General features: G+C 39.7%; 1 protein-coding gene across 3 annotated transcripts in view; it reads left to right on the top strand.

Annotated features, from left to right (window-relative positions):
• Positions 1 to 20034, top strand: part of SKIC3 (SKI3 subunit of superkiller complex) — a 48581-nt gene that overhangs the window by 3137 nt on the left and 25410 nt on the right. For all 3 annotated transcript variants that reach the window (XM_068667926.1, XM_068667925.1, XM_068667927.1), the window contains 15 exons: positions 560 to 635; positions 2200 to 2340; positions 3807 to 3905; positions 4934 to 5042; positions 6693 to 6833; positions 8008 to 8109; positions 12310 to 12446; positions 13091 to 13177; positions 13266 to 13369; positions 13473 to 13599; positions 14767 to 14946; positions 15744 to 15868; positions 16312 to 16565; positions 18547 to 18649; positions 19446 to 19622. In XM_068667926.1, coding sequence (XP_068524027.1) covers positions 560 to 635; positions 2200 to 2340; positions 3807 to 3905; positions 4934 to 5042; positions 6693 to 6833; positions 8008 to 8109; positions 12310 to 12446; positions 13091 to 13177; positions 13266 to 13369; positions 13473 to 13599; positions 14767 to 14946; positions 15744 to 15868; positions 16312 to 16565; positions 18547 to 18649; positions 19446 to 19622 — 1962 coding nt within the window. The remainder of the gene's footprint in view (positions 1 to 559; positions 636 to 2199; positions 2341 to 3806; positions 3906 to 4933; positions 5043 to 6692; positions 6834 to 8007; positions 8110 to 12309; positions 12447 to 13090; positions 13178 to 13265; positions 13370 to 13472; positions 13600 to 14766; positions 14947 to 15743; positions 15869 to 16311; positions 16566 to 18546; positions 18650 to 19445; positions 19623 to 20034) is intronic.

Genomic DNA, 20034 nt, shown 5'->3' with positions numbered 1-20034 from the left:
GGATAGATTACCAGTTGTCTTTTTTAAGCCACTGGTAAGTGCAGGTTACTTAACCTTATACAGGTACAGAAAAGCTATGTTATTTCTGCCTCTTTTAATAGAGCAAAAACTTTTGGAATAGTTGTAGTTGAGGTTAGCATTTCAGAAGATTCTTACGTTGTCACTTGTCATCTGTGTAACCTCACTGCCTTGATGCATTTAGCTGTGAGGGTACCAAGCCTGCATTAATAAGGGGCCTTAACTTTTCCCTCCTTTATGGGGAATGGATGTCACCCAGCTCATACAGATACAGTTCTAAACAAAAGTAACAAAAGTAACTCTTAGCTGTCAGTGTAGCTGGCTGGAGAGTTACAGTTGTTTCCTTAATTTGAAAACAGATCAAACAGAAAAGCCCAATCCCTTAAAGGAATTGTTTACTCAGTTATAGCAGTGATTTTTAAGGTAATCTGCAATGTTCTAAATATTTTTTTGTTAACTGAACTAAAACTTCATTTGTCAGAATTTGAACTGTACTGCTATTTTATGGCAATCTTAGCTTGTTTGATTTTCTTCTTTCTAGTGGAGACAAGCAGAAATGGTGTAATGTATGTAACAAGCTTGTGGAACTATATCATCAAGAAAAGAAATATTTAGAGGTAAGTGACTAATGTCATTTCTCTGCTCTGATCTAAAGGAAATTTCTCGCTAGAGCTAGCTAGTCTTCATGAAGGAATCCATAGGTGTTCTGGGCCAGAGATCATTTAGAATCTCCTTTTGGATCACTAGGCTGATTTTTTAACTATATTCTTTTACCATATTATTTTTTTTTTCCTCCCTCTGCATAAAAGAATTGGATGGCACCTGTTTAACTGGCAACACTTGACAAAAATGTTAGTGTATAGGCTGGAAGGGTGCAATATCATCCTTCTGTTTGATTTCCAGAAGTCCAGCATGATACCAAATGCACATTTACCCACAGCATGTGAGAGGAACTTACCCTTTGCCTAGCTTGGCCAGTTCTCCACTGATGGGATGATCTTTTCCTAGGTTGTTTCATGCCAGAGGGTGAGGTGGAATTTACATAAAAACCAAAGCATATGGATTAGGTACCAGATTCTGTGAGCACAATAAGGACATGAAAATCTGCTCTGGTGCACCACAAGCTTCAGCCCTCCTTGCACTCCTAAAGACCTTGTCAGCATGAGCACTGCAGGGATGGCTCTTGACAGGTTACCATGAGGTGGAGCTGTTAAACACCTGTACAGTTCAACAGTAGTGTTATCTGCAGTCTAGTGTTATTACAGAATACTTAGTTTTGCTGCTACTCTGTTCACTTTTGTGGTGTGTGCTTACACAAAACACCATCTTCCTCCTTTTCCTCTGACAATGGGAAATGGGAGATTTTCCTTCTCTTTAAGCATCAGGCTGAAGACTGTTAGCCTCAAAGATTCTTTGCATAGCAGTTTCTGAAACTAAATTTAGTGATAAGCTTAGTTTGTGGTTTCCTTCCTATGTTAGGCCTGAGCATCCTTTTTATTCTTTCTTAGTCTTGCTGAGTTTTCCACGCTGTAATTTCAGCACATATTGCTGCTGTTCTTGTATTTCTGTTTGTAGTAGTGTAGATCTGACAGATACTCTGTTTGTAGGAGGACTGTTTGTCTGTTTTTTCTGTTGTTTTCTCAAGGAACCAGAGTCAGAATTCATGCTGTTGGTACCACCTTTACGTACCTTGGAAGGTAGACAAGTCCCCACGCAATGTTATTATTAAACAGTATATACTGCTTTCATTTTGTGTTATAGTGTTCACTTCCCCTCCTTCAATGTCTCTCTCTCTATATTGAAAGCATTCATTTTTCTCCATGTGATCCTTAATTACTCAGTCTGGCTGGCACTGGGTTTTCTGTCCAATAACAAGGCAGGTGAGGATAGCTTTAAATCTTCCTTTTCAAATTTTCAATAAATGATGCAAGCATTTATTTGCAATAGTGTGTTATGCAAATGTAAGTAAGTGTAGAAGTGGAAGTACTCTAGTAGTATAGCGGTTTAATTTAAATTAGGATATCTTTTGACTGTTTGAAAGAATGTCACTGTCTTGTACAGACAGCAGTGTGCCATTTTAAGAGAGGAAAGTGAAATGCGTGTTTCTTGGAGTTGACAGTACTTGGAAATTTTGTTGAATTTAAAGAGTTACAGCATAGTTTGTTTGTCTCCTATTGACAGGTTGCTGAAACATGGCAGAAACTAATAAGGATAAAACAGGAGGAAGGTGCAGAAAAAGCAGAGCTTCATCAGCTTTGGAAAAGGATGATCCAGTTACTGGCAGACAGTGAACAGAGCCAGGACAATCAGACTGTGCAAATGGTAATGTTTTTCCATTCCTATTCATCATCAGATGCATATATATACACAGAGCAGCTAGATTCAAATTAAGCCTTAAAAAAGTACCCATCATGTGACTCTCTCATTAGCGTTCAGTGGTACCCAGCTTCTCAGGAAAAAGGTAGGTGATGTAGCATCTGACAGAAACAGCGAAGGTGTTGCTGTCTGAAGTGAAACTTCAGTGGAATCGGGCATCTGAACACAAACAGTTGTCCTGGAGCTTTGTCCTTAACTGCCTCCGAAGTTCTGTGGGAGCCCAGGTTTGCCCTGTACCCTGGTGATGCATTGTTCTGCCCCTGCATGGTACAAGAAGCATCAGTGTATTCACACAGCAGGACAGAATAGCTTCTAGCATATTTGAAAGTTCTGATAGAGTCTAGAATATAGGCATTCTCCAAAACAAGTGACTCCTTCTCTTCCTCTCCTGCAAACTGGAAGAGGTAGTTTTGTGCTGTTTTCCCATTACTTCGTACCTAGTGCTCATCTTAGGTATCAATGTTTGAGTTCAAAATTTCCTTCTACAAATTGTAAGCTTTTATGTTTTAGGAGAATGTTAAAGTTCTTTGGAGCATTACAGAAAGATCATGAGTTGTACTGATTCTGTGCCCTCTGTGGCCAAAGTTAATTTTATTTTATCTGTTTTATTCGTTCTTGCAAGATGAACCTCCTTCACAAGGAAGGGTGGAAATTTCTCTGGTTGATAGTAATGGTTCAGGAAGGTAGCAAATACTTGTTCAAGTACTTTGACAGAGGGAAACTGAACGTAGATCCGTAAGTTCTGAGAAGGCAAATGCTCTGCCTTAAGGGCTATTATAAAAAAGAGGTGCTGAAGTCAGTACTTGCTGTCTGTTTTTTTTGTTTTGTGAGGGAGGTGGAGTAGGAGGTGAGCAGGGGACTGGTACAAAAAGATTAGGAATGGATTTCACCTGTAAATCAACAATTTCCTGCAGTTCTGAACCTGTAAGGTTGTGGTATTGAAGGCAGCTTACTATTCATCATTTCGGTTGTGGGAAACATTATATAAAATTTAATAGTGGGAGAGGGGGAGAGTGTCAAGGAATTAAGGACTTCAGGTTTCTTGAGAGTTCAGGGGGAAGGCTGACAAATAGTAACTTTGGTTTTGTGGAACCAAGTCCTTCAAACTGGAATTGGGTACAAAGAAGCATCTGTACTCCCACAAATTTTGCATTCCTTGTACGTATTTTATAAAACTTATTACTGCTTTTTCTTGTTTTGGAAAACTAATGTGTTTTGTGTTTATGAGATGATAAAGGACCCAAGGAATATCAAAGACACCAAGATAAGGATTTTTTTTGTCATTTTCCTCTGCTTTTGGTATGAGGATAAATTTAAGGAGTAGGGACCAGGTTTGAGTATGCACTTAACTATGATGGTAACGTTTTCTTAGAGTCATTGTTTGCTATACTCCTAATTATTTCTTATTTCAGCTTTTGAATGCATTTGAGGAGGCAGTGAACTCTGCGGACCCTGTTCCCAGTGAAGACCACCAAAATCTTTACAAAGACTTTATTCAGTGCCTGTCAAAGGTAAGGTTTTATTAGTCAGTCTTTGTCAGTGAGTCGTAGAATCAGTCACAGAATTGTAGAGTGGCTTGGAGTGGAAGAGACTTTAAAGATGATGTAACTCCAACCCCCTGCCAGAGGCAGGGATGCCACCCACTAGATCAGGTTGCCCAAAGCCCCATTCAGCCCAGCATTGGGCACTGCCAGGGATAGGGCATCCACAATTTCTCTGGGCAGCCTGTGCTGGTTGCCTCACTACCCTTACAGTGAAGAATTTTCTCTTTATGTCTAGTCTGAATCTCTCCTCTTAGTTTAAGACCATTCCCCCTTGTCCTATCATTATCTACCCAAGTAAAGAGTCCTTCTCTATCTTTTTTATAAGGCCCCTTTAAGCAGAGAAAGGTTGCAATAAGGTCTCCCCAGAGCCTTCTCTTCTCCATGCTGAACATCCCCAGCTCTCTCAGCCTTTCTTCATAGGAGAGGTGCTCCAGCCAATTGATCAACTGCATGGCTCTCCTCTGGACCTGCTCTTAACAGCTCCACGTCCTTCTTGGTCTGGTGGCCCCAAACCTGGATTCAGTACTCCAAGTGGAGTCTCACAAGAGCAGAAAAGAAAGCGACAATCACCTCCCTCCCCTGCTGGTCACACTTCTTGCGATGCAGCCCAGGACACAGTTGACCTTCTGGGCTGCAAGCACATACTGCTGGCTCACGCTGAGCTTTTTGTCCACCAGAACCCCCAAGTCCTTCTCTGCAGGGCTGCTCTCTATGACTTCTCCCACTCTGTGCTCATGTCTGGGATGACCCTTACCCAGGTGCAGTACCCTGCACTTGGACTTGTTGAACCTCATTGAGTTCACATGAGCCCACCTCTCTAGTCCATCGAGGTCCCTTTGGAAGGCATCTCCTCTTCCGTCTTTGCTATCAACTGCACTGTTCAGCTTGGTGTCAGCTGCAAACTTGCTGAAGGTGCACTTGATCACACTGTCTACATGGAACAATCCTGTATGATAATTCACACAAATAGCTCCTTGTTTTCTTTTCCTTACAAGCTTCCTCATGAAACAGCTAAGTTGGAAAAGGCCTGTGATGACATGATGGCTTTATATCCTACTGCAAGCTATCCTTTGGAAGTACTTTGCTTGCACTACATTGAGTCAGGTGAGTAGGATGGGTTTACACACTCTGGGGGCTTAAAATAATTCTTTTTATAATTGATGTTATGATAGTCTTTTTGACAAGTTTTTACCCTTCACACCTAAATACAAGCACGCTGTTTACTTCGTCATGTTTTACCACTCTGGAAGTGGAAAGTGTTCACTCATGCTGCTATGGTTTAACCTGGCAGGCAGTGAAGCACCATGCATTCACTACCTCACTCCCCACCAGTGGGATGGGGGTGAGAAATGGGTAAAACTCTTTGGATGAGATAAAAACAGTTTAATAAGAAAAGGAAGGAAATTAATAAATAAAAGAACACACAAAGTGATGCACAGTGCTCACCAGTAGCCAACTGATGCTCAACCAGTCGCTGAAACAAGGCAGCTCCCCTGGCCGGTTTAACCCAGTTTTACTCTTCAGCCTTACTCGGTTTGGGATATTCATTCAGCAAGTTCAGGCCAGCTGTCCTGGCTATGTCCCAGCCTAGCTCCCTGTGTACCCCCAGCCCCTCACTGGCAGGGCAGTGTGAGAAGCTGAGAAGTCCTTGGCTTGGTGTAAGCACTGCTCAGCAGCAACCAAAACATTGGTGTGTTATCATGATTATTCTCATCCGAAGTCCAAAACACAGCACTGTACCAACAACTATGAAGGAAATTAACTCCATCCAGCTGAAACTAAGACATATGCTTTATAATTACATGATTTTGTAACAGAATGATGACTGTAAATGGGAAAAAAAAAGAAAAGAAAAAAAGTCCAACTTTTGCAATGTATTTGCCTTACAAAACTCAAAAACAGCCTTTCCAGATAAATGAATCTATGCTCTGCATTCAGTATGAAGCCTGATTCATAGGCACTGAGCCTAGAATAATGAATGGAGAAGTTAACACATAGCTCTAAGGTTGAGGAAGGGCTATGTGTAGGTTACTCTTTGCCAATAAAATCCTTCCTGCCTAAGAAGAAAGATTTGTGAAATTGCTTGATGTCCCAAATTTGTGGGCTTGTAACTTAGTTGCAATATTAGTCAATTTTACCAAATTCGAATCAAAGGCGTCCTGTATTTTAATGAGTCCATAATTTAAAGCAAAACAAAACAGAAAAACAGATCAAAGACTGTTGCTGAAGTTGCTAAGTTTGCAAGTTAACTGTCAATAAAATGTAATGCTGACACATTAAGTCATGTGCTTTCACAGCAAGACTGTTTCAGCAAGCCCATCACAGCAAATGTGTAGTTACACAGGCCTACTCTGGAAGGAAATTATTTTGATTTATTTGTGGTAGATTTTGAGATGTGCGCTTTCACCTAAGCTTGGATGAAGGGCATATGAACAAATTAGTTTCTACTAATAAAGGAAGCATACCTGTATTAGTTTACTATGAGGTGTTAAAGAATTCAGATTGGCAGCGTATTTTGCTTGGTGATATTGAGTATATTGATGACTACTTGATTTTTACTTGTTTATGTGTAGGGGTTACAAGCATATAGTATAATTGGAAAAAAATGTTTAATGAATAAACTCATTACCTTGAGCTTAAAGGATAAGTGTCATATAAGTATATATGTTTCTGTAAATAATTTCAGTTTTCTTGTTACATTTTTAAATCTACAGCTCAAGAAAGTGTTTCTTTTTTTTTTTTTTCTGCAACTAGGTGCCATGTCAGAAAAGGCCTTTCAGTGTTTTTCTAAGCTTTCGGAGATGGACTCAAGTAGTGGTCCAGGCAACATTGGTTTTGGTATAAAATGTCTCCATGAAAAGAAATATGAGGAGGCTGTTAAAAGTCTTACTGAAGGTAAATGTATAATGTGAGGTATTGGTACTCTGTCTTGACAGCAGCTACAATTAATGTTTTGGGAAGCTTAGAGTTTCATATTACTTTGCCAGTTCTATTGCAAGTAGTAGAAAGACCAGCTAGCTTTTAAAATAATACTCAATGCTTTGTCTGACTGAAGTATATTTTTTTAAGTATCTCTTGAAGTATAACATGTCTGAAAGTCTAAGCAATCAGGATATACTGTGATACCCTGTATTCCTTTAATTTGAATTTTGGAATATGCTATGTCACAGCAGCATACCCACACTGAAATAAGGTGACTTGCCTAAATAATGAATCAAATTTCAGATGCTTAAGAGGAAAGTCTTCCATGTAGCAAATTTCTCTCTTAAATGGCAGTTGGACATTTTGATGAAACATATATGTGATTTAGAAATGCAATTGAAATTTGCTTATATTTCTGAACTGCTCTCTCCCAAAACATATTACCAGTTTTTTACTTCTAGATGTAGTACTCATAAAGGGGAGAACACAAAGAGCCTTGCACTTTGCATCAGCAGAAATGTTTCGAGTTGGAAGTAATGCCTTTCCTAGTAAGCCAAGTGTTCACATTTTAGGCTCTGAAACTTCAAGGAATTATTTAATAGTAATATATTTCTCAGAAGAATCAAATTCTGTTTTATGACTGAATCTCTAATTAAGGCGTTTCTCAGGAAATTCTAGTTAAATGCTTTTGCAATCTGTTTTTTTTTTTTGCTGTCTTGAAGTTCCATAGCTGTTCTATAGAGCCAGCCTTTTCTCGTCTCTAAGGGAAATTTTATAAAGCAGTCTACAGGCTGTTGGTGATAATTTGTGATCAAACAGAAGGACTTTCTGCGTTCTGAAACAAAAGTGCACCTTAAGCCAATGTTGTGTATTTCCTCACATTTTCCCCTTTTCTCTTTATTTATATATAACATTATAGGCAAAATTAAGCCTAAGAGAGGTTTACAACTGCCATGGTCTTTCCCTTACATTTGGGTGTATCTAAGATATTTTTTCTTTGAGTCTTAGTTTAAACTAACTGCATTTTTTTTTGCTGATTATTTGATGTTAGTGTTTTGATGGTGTTGCACGGCAATACAGCATCTGTCAGCCACAGCATCTTTGCAGCCCTAAGCAACATTTTTTTTCTTGAACTTTCTTTTACTAGGTTTGAAGAATGCTAGCCAGTGTCTGGGAGCATGGCATTGTTTGGCAGAGGCACAGATGAAAATTCACAAGCACAAGAATGCTGTCCTGTCCTGTAATCAAGGTAACTGCCTGCTAATTGAAAGGGCATCTGCAGTGTTAACCGTCTTTATGCAGTCTAGTCAGTGTGGCCTGTGCACAGTAGGTGTGTGTTAGCAGCAGCCCTACTCCTTTGCACTTTGCATCATCACTGGTTGTGGTGAGCTCTCTTGCTGCTTTTGCTTTATGACAGGTGAAAATCACCTTGTGCTGCTTAGTCTCAGGAAGAGAGGAAATATTTGGTTAATCAGAACCAGAAAGCTGTCTCAGGATTAATATTTAGATGTTTTGCACATTTTCGTATGCTTCTTCAGCTGGTCGTTGACCAAGTCAGCCAAACAGCAGTTAACTGCCAGGAACTACAGAGGTGAGTGAAACACAGTGGACTTTATCAGAATCTCACCTTTTCAGTCTTTATATAAAGTTAAAGTGCAGAAGAATGTTGGATAGTACAGCTGCATCTCAAGAAAGCTTACTTTGAGTGCAACTCTTCATCTCTGCTAGCTGGGAGTGAGGGCGGTTGTTATGATCTAGTGATATATATCTAATCTGAACAGAATCATTATTTGATGGTTATAAATGAAGGCTCATCCAAAGCAGGCTTCTTCTGACAGAGACTAATGTAACAAAAAACTCCTCAGGAAAGACTCAGAGAGGTAACAGTAATCAGACTTGGCTAAACAGTCATAGAAAATACATTAAAAGCAAGGGGAATACTTCAAATGGTGAAGTACTTGCCATTGAGGAAGATGCAGAAGGGCTATAAAGCTGGGTAGAGGAAATGTGAGAACAGAACGAAGTAGGTCAAAAGAGTTCAGGAAACATATTGCAGAAGGAATGAAAATGAGGCAATTATTTTCCCATCTGTTTTCGCTGTGTAAGAGTTCAGGGAGACTTCTACACCACGACCTTTTTTTTCAGGGGTCTTATCAAAGAATTTACCTGTCATTATAGCCTTGATAGAAGTTACTATAAACCAAAACAGGAAAAATGAGCATTAAGAAACTAAGAGATACTGACCTAGGAATTGAACAGGGCACATCAAGATGAAATTGCTGAAGCATTAACTGTTAAATCATAGAATCACAACATGGGGTGGGTTGGAGGGGCCCTTAAAGAGCACACAACTCCATCCTCCCTGCTATGGGCAGGGACACCTCCCCCTAGGTCAGGCTGCCCAAAGCCCCATCCAGCCTGGCCTTGGACACTTCCAGGGATGGGGCATCCTCAGCAACCTGGGCAACCTGTGCCGGTGCCTCTAATCTAAATCTGCCCTCTTCAATTTGCAAGCCATAACCCCTTTTCCTACTACTACGCTCCCTGATAAATATTCTCTTTCTAGTGGTATGTAATCACTTGCTTAAACTGTCTTCGTACCCAGATACTTAGACATAGTTAGTGTGACTCCAATTACAGGAAGGATTGTAGGAAAGATCAGAAAAACCACAGACAAGTATAATGTTTAATGGTGAAACTGCATTACTCTCTTCTTTCAGTTTTTAAGTAATTAATGTAGAAAGATGAATTCTGTGGGGATAGACAGCATGGCTTCAATAAAGTGAAATTGTTTTTTAGTAATCTTTGAAGAAGCTACCAGCACACGGGGAATGAAGTTGTAGTACAATTCACTCTGACATCCAAGTGGTAATTGATAAAATCAAGAGATCTTATTACAAGACTTTTAAGGAAACTGAGCAGTTTGGATTAAGAAGCAGTGTTATAGCACTGAGTAGGAGTTTTTTTCTTCTTTTTTGTCTGTTTGTGGTTTTTGTTTTTTTTTAATAGATTAAAAGAGCACGTTGTAGTAATAAAGGTCATTTTTCATGCTTGAAAGAGGCATTCGAATACCAGGACCTTGGATGTTTATCTTCTTTACTAGTCCAATTATGAATTTTGAGTAATACATTTTGCTGCTATTCAGGGCAGAGGGGAATAAGTCTGAAAAGAAATTATCAGAGAAGGTAATTAGGTGAGAACCTGAACAGGCCTCTTGCTATCTGTTAAAATAACTGATTGTAGTGGATTTATGCAACTAGACAGTTGAACTCCACCACAACTGCTCTTTCACTCACCCTCCTCAGAGGGAAAGGGGGAGAAAATACGATGAAAAGGACTCAAGGGTTGAGATGTGGACAGGGAGATCATTTACCAGTTACTGTCATGGGTAAATCAGGCTCTTCATAGAGAGATTAAAGTAATTTATTGCCAACAGACTAGAGCAATGAGAACTAAAAGCAAACTAAAACAACCTTCCCCTCATCCACCCTCTTCCACCTCCTCCTCCCAAGAGGCACAGGGGAACAGGGAATGAGAGCTGCGGTCAGTCCCTGTTGCTTCGTCTCTGCCTCTCCTTCATGGTCCCTCTCTGCCCCTGCTCCCTGTGGGGTCTCTCCCACGGGATGCCGTCCTTCCCCAGCTGATCCCACACGGGCTGCCCACAGGCAGCAGCTCCTCAAGCACTGCTCCCACACGGCTCCGTCCCATGGGGTCCATCCATCCCTCCCCCAGGAGCAAACTGCTCCAGCACGGGTCCCCCACGGCTGGGCAGCAGCTCCCCCAAAGACCCCCTGCTCCTGCGGGGGCTCCTCTCCACGGGCTGCAGCTCCGGCCCGGGGCCTGCTCCTGCGGGGGCTCTCCATGGGCCGCGGCCTCCTCCAGGCCACATCCACCTGCTCCACCGGGGGCTCCTCCACCCATGGGGGGGCTGCAGCGTGGAGATCTGCTCCATGGGGGACCCATGGGCTGCAGGGGGACAGCCTGCTCCACCAGGGGCCTCTCCCTGCACAGCCCGCAGGGGAACTGCTGCTGCCTGCCTGCAGCACCTCCTGCCCTCCTGCTGCACCCACCTGGGGGCTGCAGGGCTGGTGCTCACTTCTCTCTCTCCCAGCTGCTGTAGCACAGGCGGATTTATTTTCCCTTAACTCTGCTCTCCCAGAGCCCAACCAGTGTCACTCACGCTTTAGGGAGCAGCAGGTCCCTTTTGGAGCAGCTGGAGCTGGCTCCGCTCTGCCATGGGGCAGTTGCTGGGCTCTGCTCACAGAGGCCACCCTGCAGCCCCTCATTACCAAAACCTTGCCACATAAACCCAATACACTAATAAAATTCCATAGTCATAAAAGCAAAGTCATGCAGTTGTTAGAAGAAGTGTTCTCGTTAAGTTATCCTCTAGTCTTACTGCAGTAAAACACAGAAAGGTATTTATTCTGTATGAAGAAAGTAGGACTGCTCCTTTTCCCCTTCTGTGCTTTACAGGAGAACTTGAAAGTCAGGAATTACAGTGAAGGGAATGGTTACTGAAACAGCACCAACAGGCAGTTGCATGAAGAACTTGAGCAGCGTGGTGAATTCTTTGTGCAGTTTTAGTACCCACCCACTCTCTAAAAGAAGAGATGATTTTGAAATCCGTGAAGTTACAAATTACTTGGAAAATAAATAAAGATCATATGCTTTCTTCTCACATGCAAGATCTAGTTAGTAACAAATGAAACTAAAGGATGTCAGGCTCAGAACAAACGAAGGAGGCTTTGTTTCTTATGACAAAGTGTAAGTTAAGGTATTGTGCCTTGCTAAAAGATGCTGTGGATACTGAAAGTTGCCTTGAGTCCAAAACTGGGGGAGAAATCTAGGGAAGCACTGCTCTGTGCTTGGCCTGTTTTTACATTGTTCCTGTATATCTGCAGCTAGAGGCAGGATGCTAGGACAGACGGACTATCAGGTCAGACAGAAGACTGACATGGGTGGAAATAGAGTTAACTGACTAGTTGAGAAAGTATTTGTCTTTGGAGTGTACTGCAACTCAACAGAGATTCTCTGAGGTGAGATTATACTGCCTACTGGAGAAGTAACCAATACTGCTTACAATAGTACAGAGCTGGCTTTGCACAGGTACAGAGTTAAATCCTTGATTTAATAGCAATATTTTTTCCCTTCTGACATTGAAGTATAGAACAACAAATTTGGTTAGTGAAGGGTCATTGTTTTCTCAGAGCATGGATCAGGAAAACAAGCATTCCAATTATTAGGCTAGCATCTAGGAGACAGTTTCTTACACATCTGACATCACCTTTCTAAAATTGATCAAACTTTTGAACTTGCATAAGTAGAGATTTTATGTAATAGTTTCTTCAACACAGGAGAGAACAGTCTAATAATTAGCTTTATTAAGTGGTGTTCTCTGTAGATCCTTTTTTATTTCCATTTGATTAAACTTCTGTCTTGTCAACAGCTCTCAAGAGTCTTGGAAATCCTGAGAGTCCTAGTCTTCAGCAGAAGAAGGACCGTATTCTTCAGTTGAAAGCAGAGGCTTTGATTAAAATAGGCGATGCCGATGCTGCAGAAGAAGCCATTAATGCACTTGAGCAGGTATTTTCATTGACCAAAATGTAGTTTAAGGAAAAAAAAAATGCTCTCATCTTTATGCACTAAAAATTCAAGCTGTGTATTTTTCCCCTTGGCTCGTTTTTGTTTTCTGTGTGGTTTAGACAGCTCCTACCAACAATGGTGTAATTAAAACATGCCTTGCTCCTTTGCTTTTAGGCTTTGCTACTACTTCTTTTAAGTCACAATTCTAATTTAAAAAGCCATTGCTCCTCGCCTTATCTGGTCTTGCATAGTGAAGCTGGGTTCTTGCTAGTTCTGGGGCTATTGTTCATCTTTATTTGAATTATGGTTATAATCCTACTCCCTCTGCCCTCAATTCACTTGTTATTACATGTAAACACATTACTTTAAGATTGAATGGTGAAGCTTTAAGTGAAAATTGCTTCCCCTCTGTTATGCCTCACAGTTTCATGTATACTACTTTTTTACTGTTCAAACTTCTGTAGATTTGTCCTTTCTGTTTACAATCTGCTACCTCTTCAGCAAAACTCTATCTAAGGCTCCTCAAGGGTGGTCTCCTCTCTCAGTGCTTTCTTGTCTTCATGTAGAAAACCTGCTTTTGACACCTTTGATTTCTTAGTGTGTGAAAAGAATAACTTGTTTGTATCTATTACCTGATCTTCTAGATTGCAGGTGCAAGCAGCGATCCAGTGGTTTTAGCTTTCAGAGGTCGGGCTTATCTAAACAAAGGTTTAGTGGATCAAGCTTCAAAGGTTAGTGCTCTATAGTCCTTCCTGCAAGCTATGTAGAACTCTTATTTTCATATAGAAATAACTAGAGAAGGATGACATATTTTTGCAGATTTCACAAGAACTTCTGTTGTCACACCCTGATCTGGCTGAGGCCCATGCTCTTGAGGGTTTCATCCATTATTCTCAAAAGAAGTATGAACAGGCAGAAAGAAGGTAAACCTCTTTTTCTTTTTTTAACAGGGAAATGTGGGGGAAAATAGCATATAATGTTCAGCTTTTGAGGGTTTGCTTCATCTAATCTGTTCCTTTTATTTAGTTTTCAAAATGCCATTGAAAGAAGGGCTGACACTGCAGAGTATCATCAGTACCTGGGGCTCACCTATTGGTTCATGAGTGATGAGACAAAAAAAGACAAAGGAAAAACACTCACTCAGCTCTTGAAGGTAAAAGCTTCTTTAACAATTCACATAGATTAGCATTTTCCTACATAGGAAAAGAAATACAGAAATTATTCGTGACTGGAGTTAGACACTGGAATTGTTTCTTACTCTTTACAGGCCTACAGAGCCTGTAAACCACGTTCAGCTGTGAAGAAATGCATGAAAGGGAGCTGTGTAATTACCTAGAATCTCCCTGTTTTTGTTTTCTTCTGTTCACTGAAATCTTGAGGTCTTTGGTGTAGCCAAAAGTAGTAATGGTTCTTTCAATCCCCTTTCCTTGAGGGCTGTAAAGTTGAGGCCTATAGGTGAACAGTGTAGCACTTTTTGAAATGTAGAAGGCAAAACGTTTGAAAATGTAGAGGGGGAGAGGGGGAAGAAAGGAAGGAGAGGAGAAAGAGAATGGTGTTAAAGTTTCAGTGTGTGTCCACAGAAGTAAGCCTGCAAAGCCCAACTAGTTTATATGCTTTTCCTGATCGTTTGTTTTTTGTTGGTTGTGGCTTTTTCCCTGCACATAGATAGAATGTAATCCAAAAGATTGTCTGACATCATTACTGAGAATTTGGAAGTTACAAAATAGGAATCTAGATATTGCAAAGTCACTATAAATTAGTAGCAGGTATGGGCAACTCGTATCATCGTCTACTGTTTACAATTCATTAGCAGCGGAGTATAGTGGGCAATGTATTTGAAGTGAACAGTAATCTTAATTCTAAATTATTTTATATGAGCTTTTTTATTATTGTCATAGCTGTTATTGTGCTGCTTGGGGCTTGTAGTTTCTTAAGTATAAACAAATCTGCCAAATGTGCTTAAAAAGGGAACTCAGACTTTAGAAAATGCTAGAGTTAACTGTGATATAATACGGTATGACTATGAGTGTAATGACTGAAACTGAGTGGAATATAAAAATGATGGGATGCAGTATGGAATTGTTTGTTCCCAACACATCTCGCTTGTTAGTACTCATGGCACAAAACATTTTGTACAGAAGGTTTGTGGCAGATTCTGCAAATATTTAAAGCTCAAGTAATCTTTTGAATACTCAGATGTACCACAGAAGATGCTTAACTAAGTTGATAAGCAGAGATTGTACAAGTAGTTATCACTGGACCTGCCCATCTGTTATTCCTTCAAAAGCTGCTCTTATATTGTGTTCATATTTCTTTATAGGCTGCAAAATTGGACAGCTACTTGGGAAGTGTCTTTTGTTATTTAGGTAACTACTACAGAGACATTGCTGGAGACAAAAGTAGAGCTCGTGGTTGCTATAAAAAGGCTTTTGAACTGGATGCAACTGATGAAGAATCTGGAATAGCAGCTGTAGACTTAAGTGTGGAACTTGGAGACACGGTATTGCATATTCAGGGCCTTGGCTAATGGGTGTCTTGATTTTCTGTTAATCCTGCTCTTTGAGCAACCACTTGAGATTTCTTCAGTATTTGAGAATAAGATCTCAAGAAAACAGATATTCTGTCATTGCTTAGCAGTTTTCATAGCTGGATCTGCTTCAACTCCGTGCTTCAATTCTGATTTAAACCTATCTGGGGAGAAAGGTGGGGGAAGCAAGCATAACGTTGTAGTCATCACATACGTGATTCAGAAGATGGGAGGATTTTTTTCAGTAGGTTACATGAAGAGAAAGTGAGTTTTCTCTTCATATTTAACTTGTGCCATTTCTTTCTCCATCCTCCCCCTTGCTCCTTTCAGAAAAAAAGCACACAAAGTCATCGGAACATTTTAAACAAATATTTCTTACATAGCATTGTATAAAAAGTTCTTAGTCTGGTATTACAGCAAGAAAGCAGCCCACACTTTGACAGACTATTGGAATATCTGGAGAAATAGACTGAGTATCTGACTTACTGCAAAGACGTGTAACCTTATCTAGTTAAAAAATCAAGTTGCCTATTTGCTAAGGCATATACATAAGAAATAATCACATCTTATCACAGATGTGATAATTTCCTTCTTTACTCTGCCACTCAGCCTGCCAGCTTTGAAAAGCCCATGTAATGTTTCTTCATTACAGTAACTAACAAGTTAGACAGTTTAATGGTTTGCTAGAATTGGGAGTATTCTTCTTAAACAATAACTTTCTTCTTTAGATACAGCTGTTTACTAATGTGGCATTTTTGGTGCTTTGTTAGGATACCGCTCTGTCAATCTTGAATGAAGTAACTGAAAAAGCAAACGCTGCTTCAATAAAATGGGCCTGGCTTCATCGTGGACTTTACTACCTCAGAACTGGTCAGCCGTCACAAGCAGTGGCTGAGTAAGAGAACTTGTGGTTGGTTTAAACTGTTTTCTGTAAATCCCTGTAAAACAGTCTTTGATCTTCATGATTTTTGAAATTAAGTTAGCTAATCACAAGATGGCCTGTACTACACAATGGAAATGGGTCTGAGCAAGCTGTATCTATCTCCAGTTCTGGAATTAGCACAATGCAGTTTTATCATGATAGCAGTGATCCATGCTAACAAGCCTGGTGACAGGCTTGTCATAGACACTATAACACTGAATAATGAGCCAAAATTAGGTACAATGCCTAAACTTTTATAATGTGTTCTATGAAGATTACAACACTATTATGCAGTTTCTAAAAGTTCTATATAATTGTGTGGTTGTGTTCTGATAGTATATAATGCAAAGAAATAATTTGTTTTTGTTAACTTATATCACATTTGATTTAAATAAATTAAATTTTGATATCTTCAGTTTGCAGGCAGCTCTCAGGGCTGATCCAAAGGATTCCAACTGCTGGGAGTCTCTAGGGGAGGCTTACTTTGGCAGAGGTAGCTATGCAACAGCTCTAAAAGCCTTCAGGAAGGCCAGTGAACTGAACCCAGAGCTTGTATACAGCATATACAGAGCTGCTGCAGTTGAGCAGATGCTAGGCAAATATGAAAATGCTATAGTTACCTATCAAGAAATCTTGAAGAAGACAGAAGAGTATGTGCCTGCGTTGAAAGGTAGTGTATCTGAATCTGAAAATTTTAGGTCTTTCTCCTTCTATCCTGAGTTTCATGAAGAGGCTCTGATGTAGTTAGGTCTGCCTACGTAAAGGACAGTTTTGCTGGTGTAGAATGCTGTGATTCACATGTATGAAAGAAAGAGTATAATAGCTTGTAAACATATGAAGACTGTTAAACCATGATGCACAGAAATGATTGTTACTGTTGCAAGTAAGTAAAAAAGGTAACTATTCTTACGTAACTACCAAGCCAAATGGGTAGAGGCATTGAAAATTTATGTAGTGGATGCCAGCTGATGATGCTCAGCTTCACCTAAGCAGTCAAATACTGTGTATGGCTGAACAGGCAGTGGAGTTGGGCTTCTGTGTCAAAAAGGTGGGCTATATTTATTTTCTGCTGCTGCTCTTCGTGACTTTTTTTTCTCACCTTTTCTGTTACCCCTGGTGATTCCGATCCCTGTGAGCTTCTTCAACTGACTAAAAATAGTAGTGAGGTATCCAGAGAGGTCTCGCAAATGTTAGATGTGGCAGTTGGTAGGTTACTTTAGTATGTATTTGGGAACAGGCTAGAGTGGTCAAGCACGGAGTCCTGGTGATAGTGAAAGTGAACTGTTGGTCTCAGTTTATGTAACGTAGAGAGTATATAACATTTTGATAGCCAACTAATAACTGTTTTGTTCACGTTCTCAGTGCCTCTTAGTCCTCAGGCATTCTCACCCTATACATCCATCTGAAATCAAGTTTTTTGCTGCTTGGTTCTGGTATGAATTTTTATGTTGCGTTCCTTCTGTAGAAGGCCTTTGACATTTGGATGAGTGTAAGCTGATATACAAAATATACACAAGTGTACTTGTCATACAGTTTTGATCAAAAAAGAAACAGTTTCTGAAATGAGCTGTTAGAAGTGTAGTCTTAAGGCAGATGAGAGAACATACTGATGTTGCTTGAACGTGTCTTTTCTGTGCACTTTTTATTTGTGTTGTTGAATAATAAGTTTATTCACCTCTGCTCCAGCATTTCTCTTCACTTATAACTTCAGGGAATAGAATCAGTTTTATAAATCAATTTTGCTTTTAGATTGGAGCTTCTTGACATCTGAAGAGTTTATGTCCTTGGGACTTCTGTGTGGTCAATGCAAACACCTAGTGAGGGCATGATAAGAGTCTCACAGAGCTGCATCTAGTTCATATGGTCTGCGTTTGTCACGATGTTATTGATGTTAATTGTTTGCCAAAATCTGCAAAGAAAGATGGTACCTACTTTGATTATTAGTTTGATATAAATAGAGACGACTAAAGCATGAGGAATGTAGGTTCAGAACTGTGAAGAAAATGCTGAGAATTAACGAGGCTCAAATCCAGTGACTTATTGCCAGACAGAATCACTACAGATACCAGCGGTGTAAAGAGGCAGTATCTTGCTGTTTCTGAAATAATACAAATAGTGGTATTAGATGTGGTTTCTTTAATTGCATTTATTTCCATATGAAGTAAATTCTTAAATAGGATTAAATAGTTGTGGTTTCAGGTAGTTCTAAAAAAACTTCCCACTTTTATTACCTTGATGTTATTTCTTCTTTTTGTATTTGGCAGTGATTTGATAATGTTTTTGACTGAAGTGTGAGCTGAATATGGCTGTATTTGTCAGACTTACCAGTGCAGAGCACCTCTCACATAAGTGCTGTAGTTAATTCTTGAAAACAAACCCAAAGTTTCAATACTATATTTTTTATAATTACACAAATTTATTTTAATATTCAGATTATTCTACAGTTCATGCTACTGGGGAAGGGGTAAAAGCAAAGTCTCTCTTGTGAGCCACAGAGTGAGTTTGGTTGTGGATTTTTTTGGTCAGGCATAGTATATGTAGGGCATAAAGCATAACATGGAGCAGTCTTTCTTCATACAACCCCACCTCCTTCATCAAGTAGTAACATGGAAGCATCTGTTTTCATAGAGGATATTTTGTCTTTCTTTCAGGACTTGGTGAGTGCTATCTCATGCTGGCAAAATCAGCCCTTGATAAGTATCTTGATAGGAAGGCTGTGGAATACATAGAGCAGGCTCTTGAATTTTTTACAAGGTTAGTACTAAACATTCTGTTGTTTCATTTCCACTGGGCTTGTGGTTTGAAGAAGAAGAGTTAAGTGTTTGAGGAGTTTCAGTTACACTAAATCAAATGGAGTGGGCTTCTAATGTAGAAGTGTTTAGTGAAAATGGTTTGAATAATGCATTGTGGACTTAGGCTGCTAGAGCGAATGGTAATGAGAGTTTTCTTTTTTGTGTTTAAAGACACAGAGTCTTTTGATTATAACACAAGTGTGAAGTCGCACACAGTTCATTTCAGCTCTCATCCTGTGTATATGGGTAGAAGGAAGGAAACTTCTCCCAAAAATGGTGGATGAGAGGCTATTGTAGCTTACCTTCCTCAATCTTACTGTTTTGCTTATCAGACAGAATGCTTTAGTGGCCTAAACTGAACCCTGGGATAACTGTTGGTATAGGAGAAGGTCTGCTAGGTTTCTGCAGATGTCTCATGTCTTGCAATATAAATGATACTGTTCTGAAACACAAAAGTTAGTGTTGACAGCTGATGTTTTGATAGATAACAGGTCATTTTCAGAACAGACTCTTCGTCTCCACAAAATTGCAGTACGTTAGCATTTTGTAGTTTCTCTTTTTATGATTACTTTTAAGTTTTTAAAAATACAGATTTAGTAGCAAGAAAACAGAATAATAATAATAAAAAAAAAATACAAACAGCCCATCAATTAATTAGAGTTCGTGCCACTATTCAAAGTGGTGAACTTTCTTTCAGGAAAGAGCATTGCAGTGTCTGAACAGATATTTTGTGGGTTTTCTTAAATATCAATTTACAGGGCAACAAAGCACCGTCCTGATGTATCATCCCTTTGGAAACTGCTTGGAGATACCTGTACTACTGTGCATGTTATTTCACCAGCCAGAGTGAATATTCAAGTTCTAGGATTGCTTCTGGGTAAAAATGAAGGCAAACAGATGCTGAAGAAAATTGAGCTGCTCAGACTGGGAGGAAGGTAATAATATATTTTTTTTTTTTACTGTCAAGTTCTTCTACATATCTGTGCACAGTATAGAGTCTCAAATGTTCTAGACTATATTATTCCTAGAAAATGAAACAAATGCTGATCTTTATCACCTGGATATTTAATGAAGATTAATGAGGAGGTAAAGAGGGCCTCATGCTTCTTTCAAACTATACCACTCATTTAAAGGTATGATCCCTGGATTGCTGCAGTGGCTCTCAACACTTCATTTAGGACCTGCTCTTCTTGGTTCTGTCTCCAGAGCACGGCTATATCATGTCTCTCATTCAACAAATTGTGCTACTCTAAATGGAATGGTTGCAGTAGTAGTTAGCCCATTCTCCCAGGATTATTAAAGTCCAAGATAATACTGTAAGCTTTATGTCTGTGTTTATTTCATACA

This window comes from Anas acuta, chromosome Z (genome assembly GCF_963932015.1).
Source record: "Anas acuta chromosome Z, bAnaAcu1.1, whole genome shotgun sequence".
In the NCBI taxonomy this organism is placed as follows: domain Eukaryota; kingdom Metazoa; phylum Chordata; class Aves; order Anseriformes; family Anatidae; genus Anas; species Anas acuta.
Note: the sequence above shows the minus strand (reverse complement) of the source record. Positions and strands in the feature narration are given on the sequence as shown.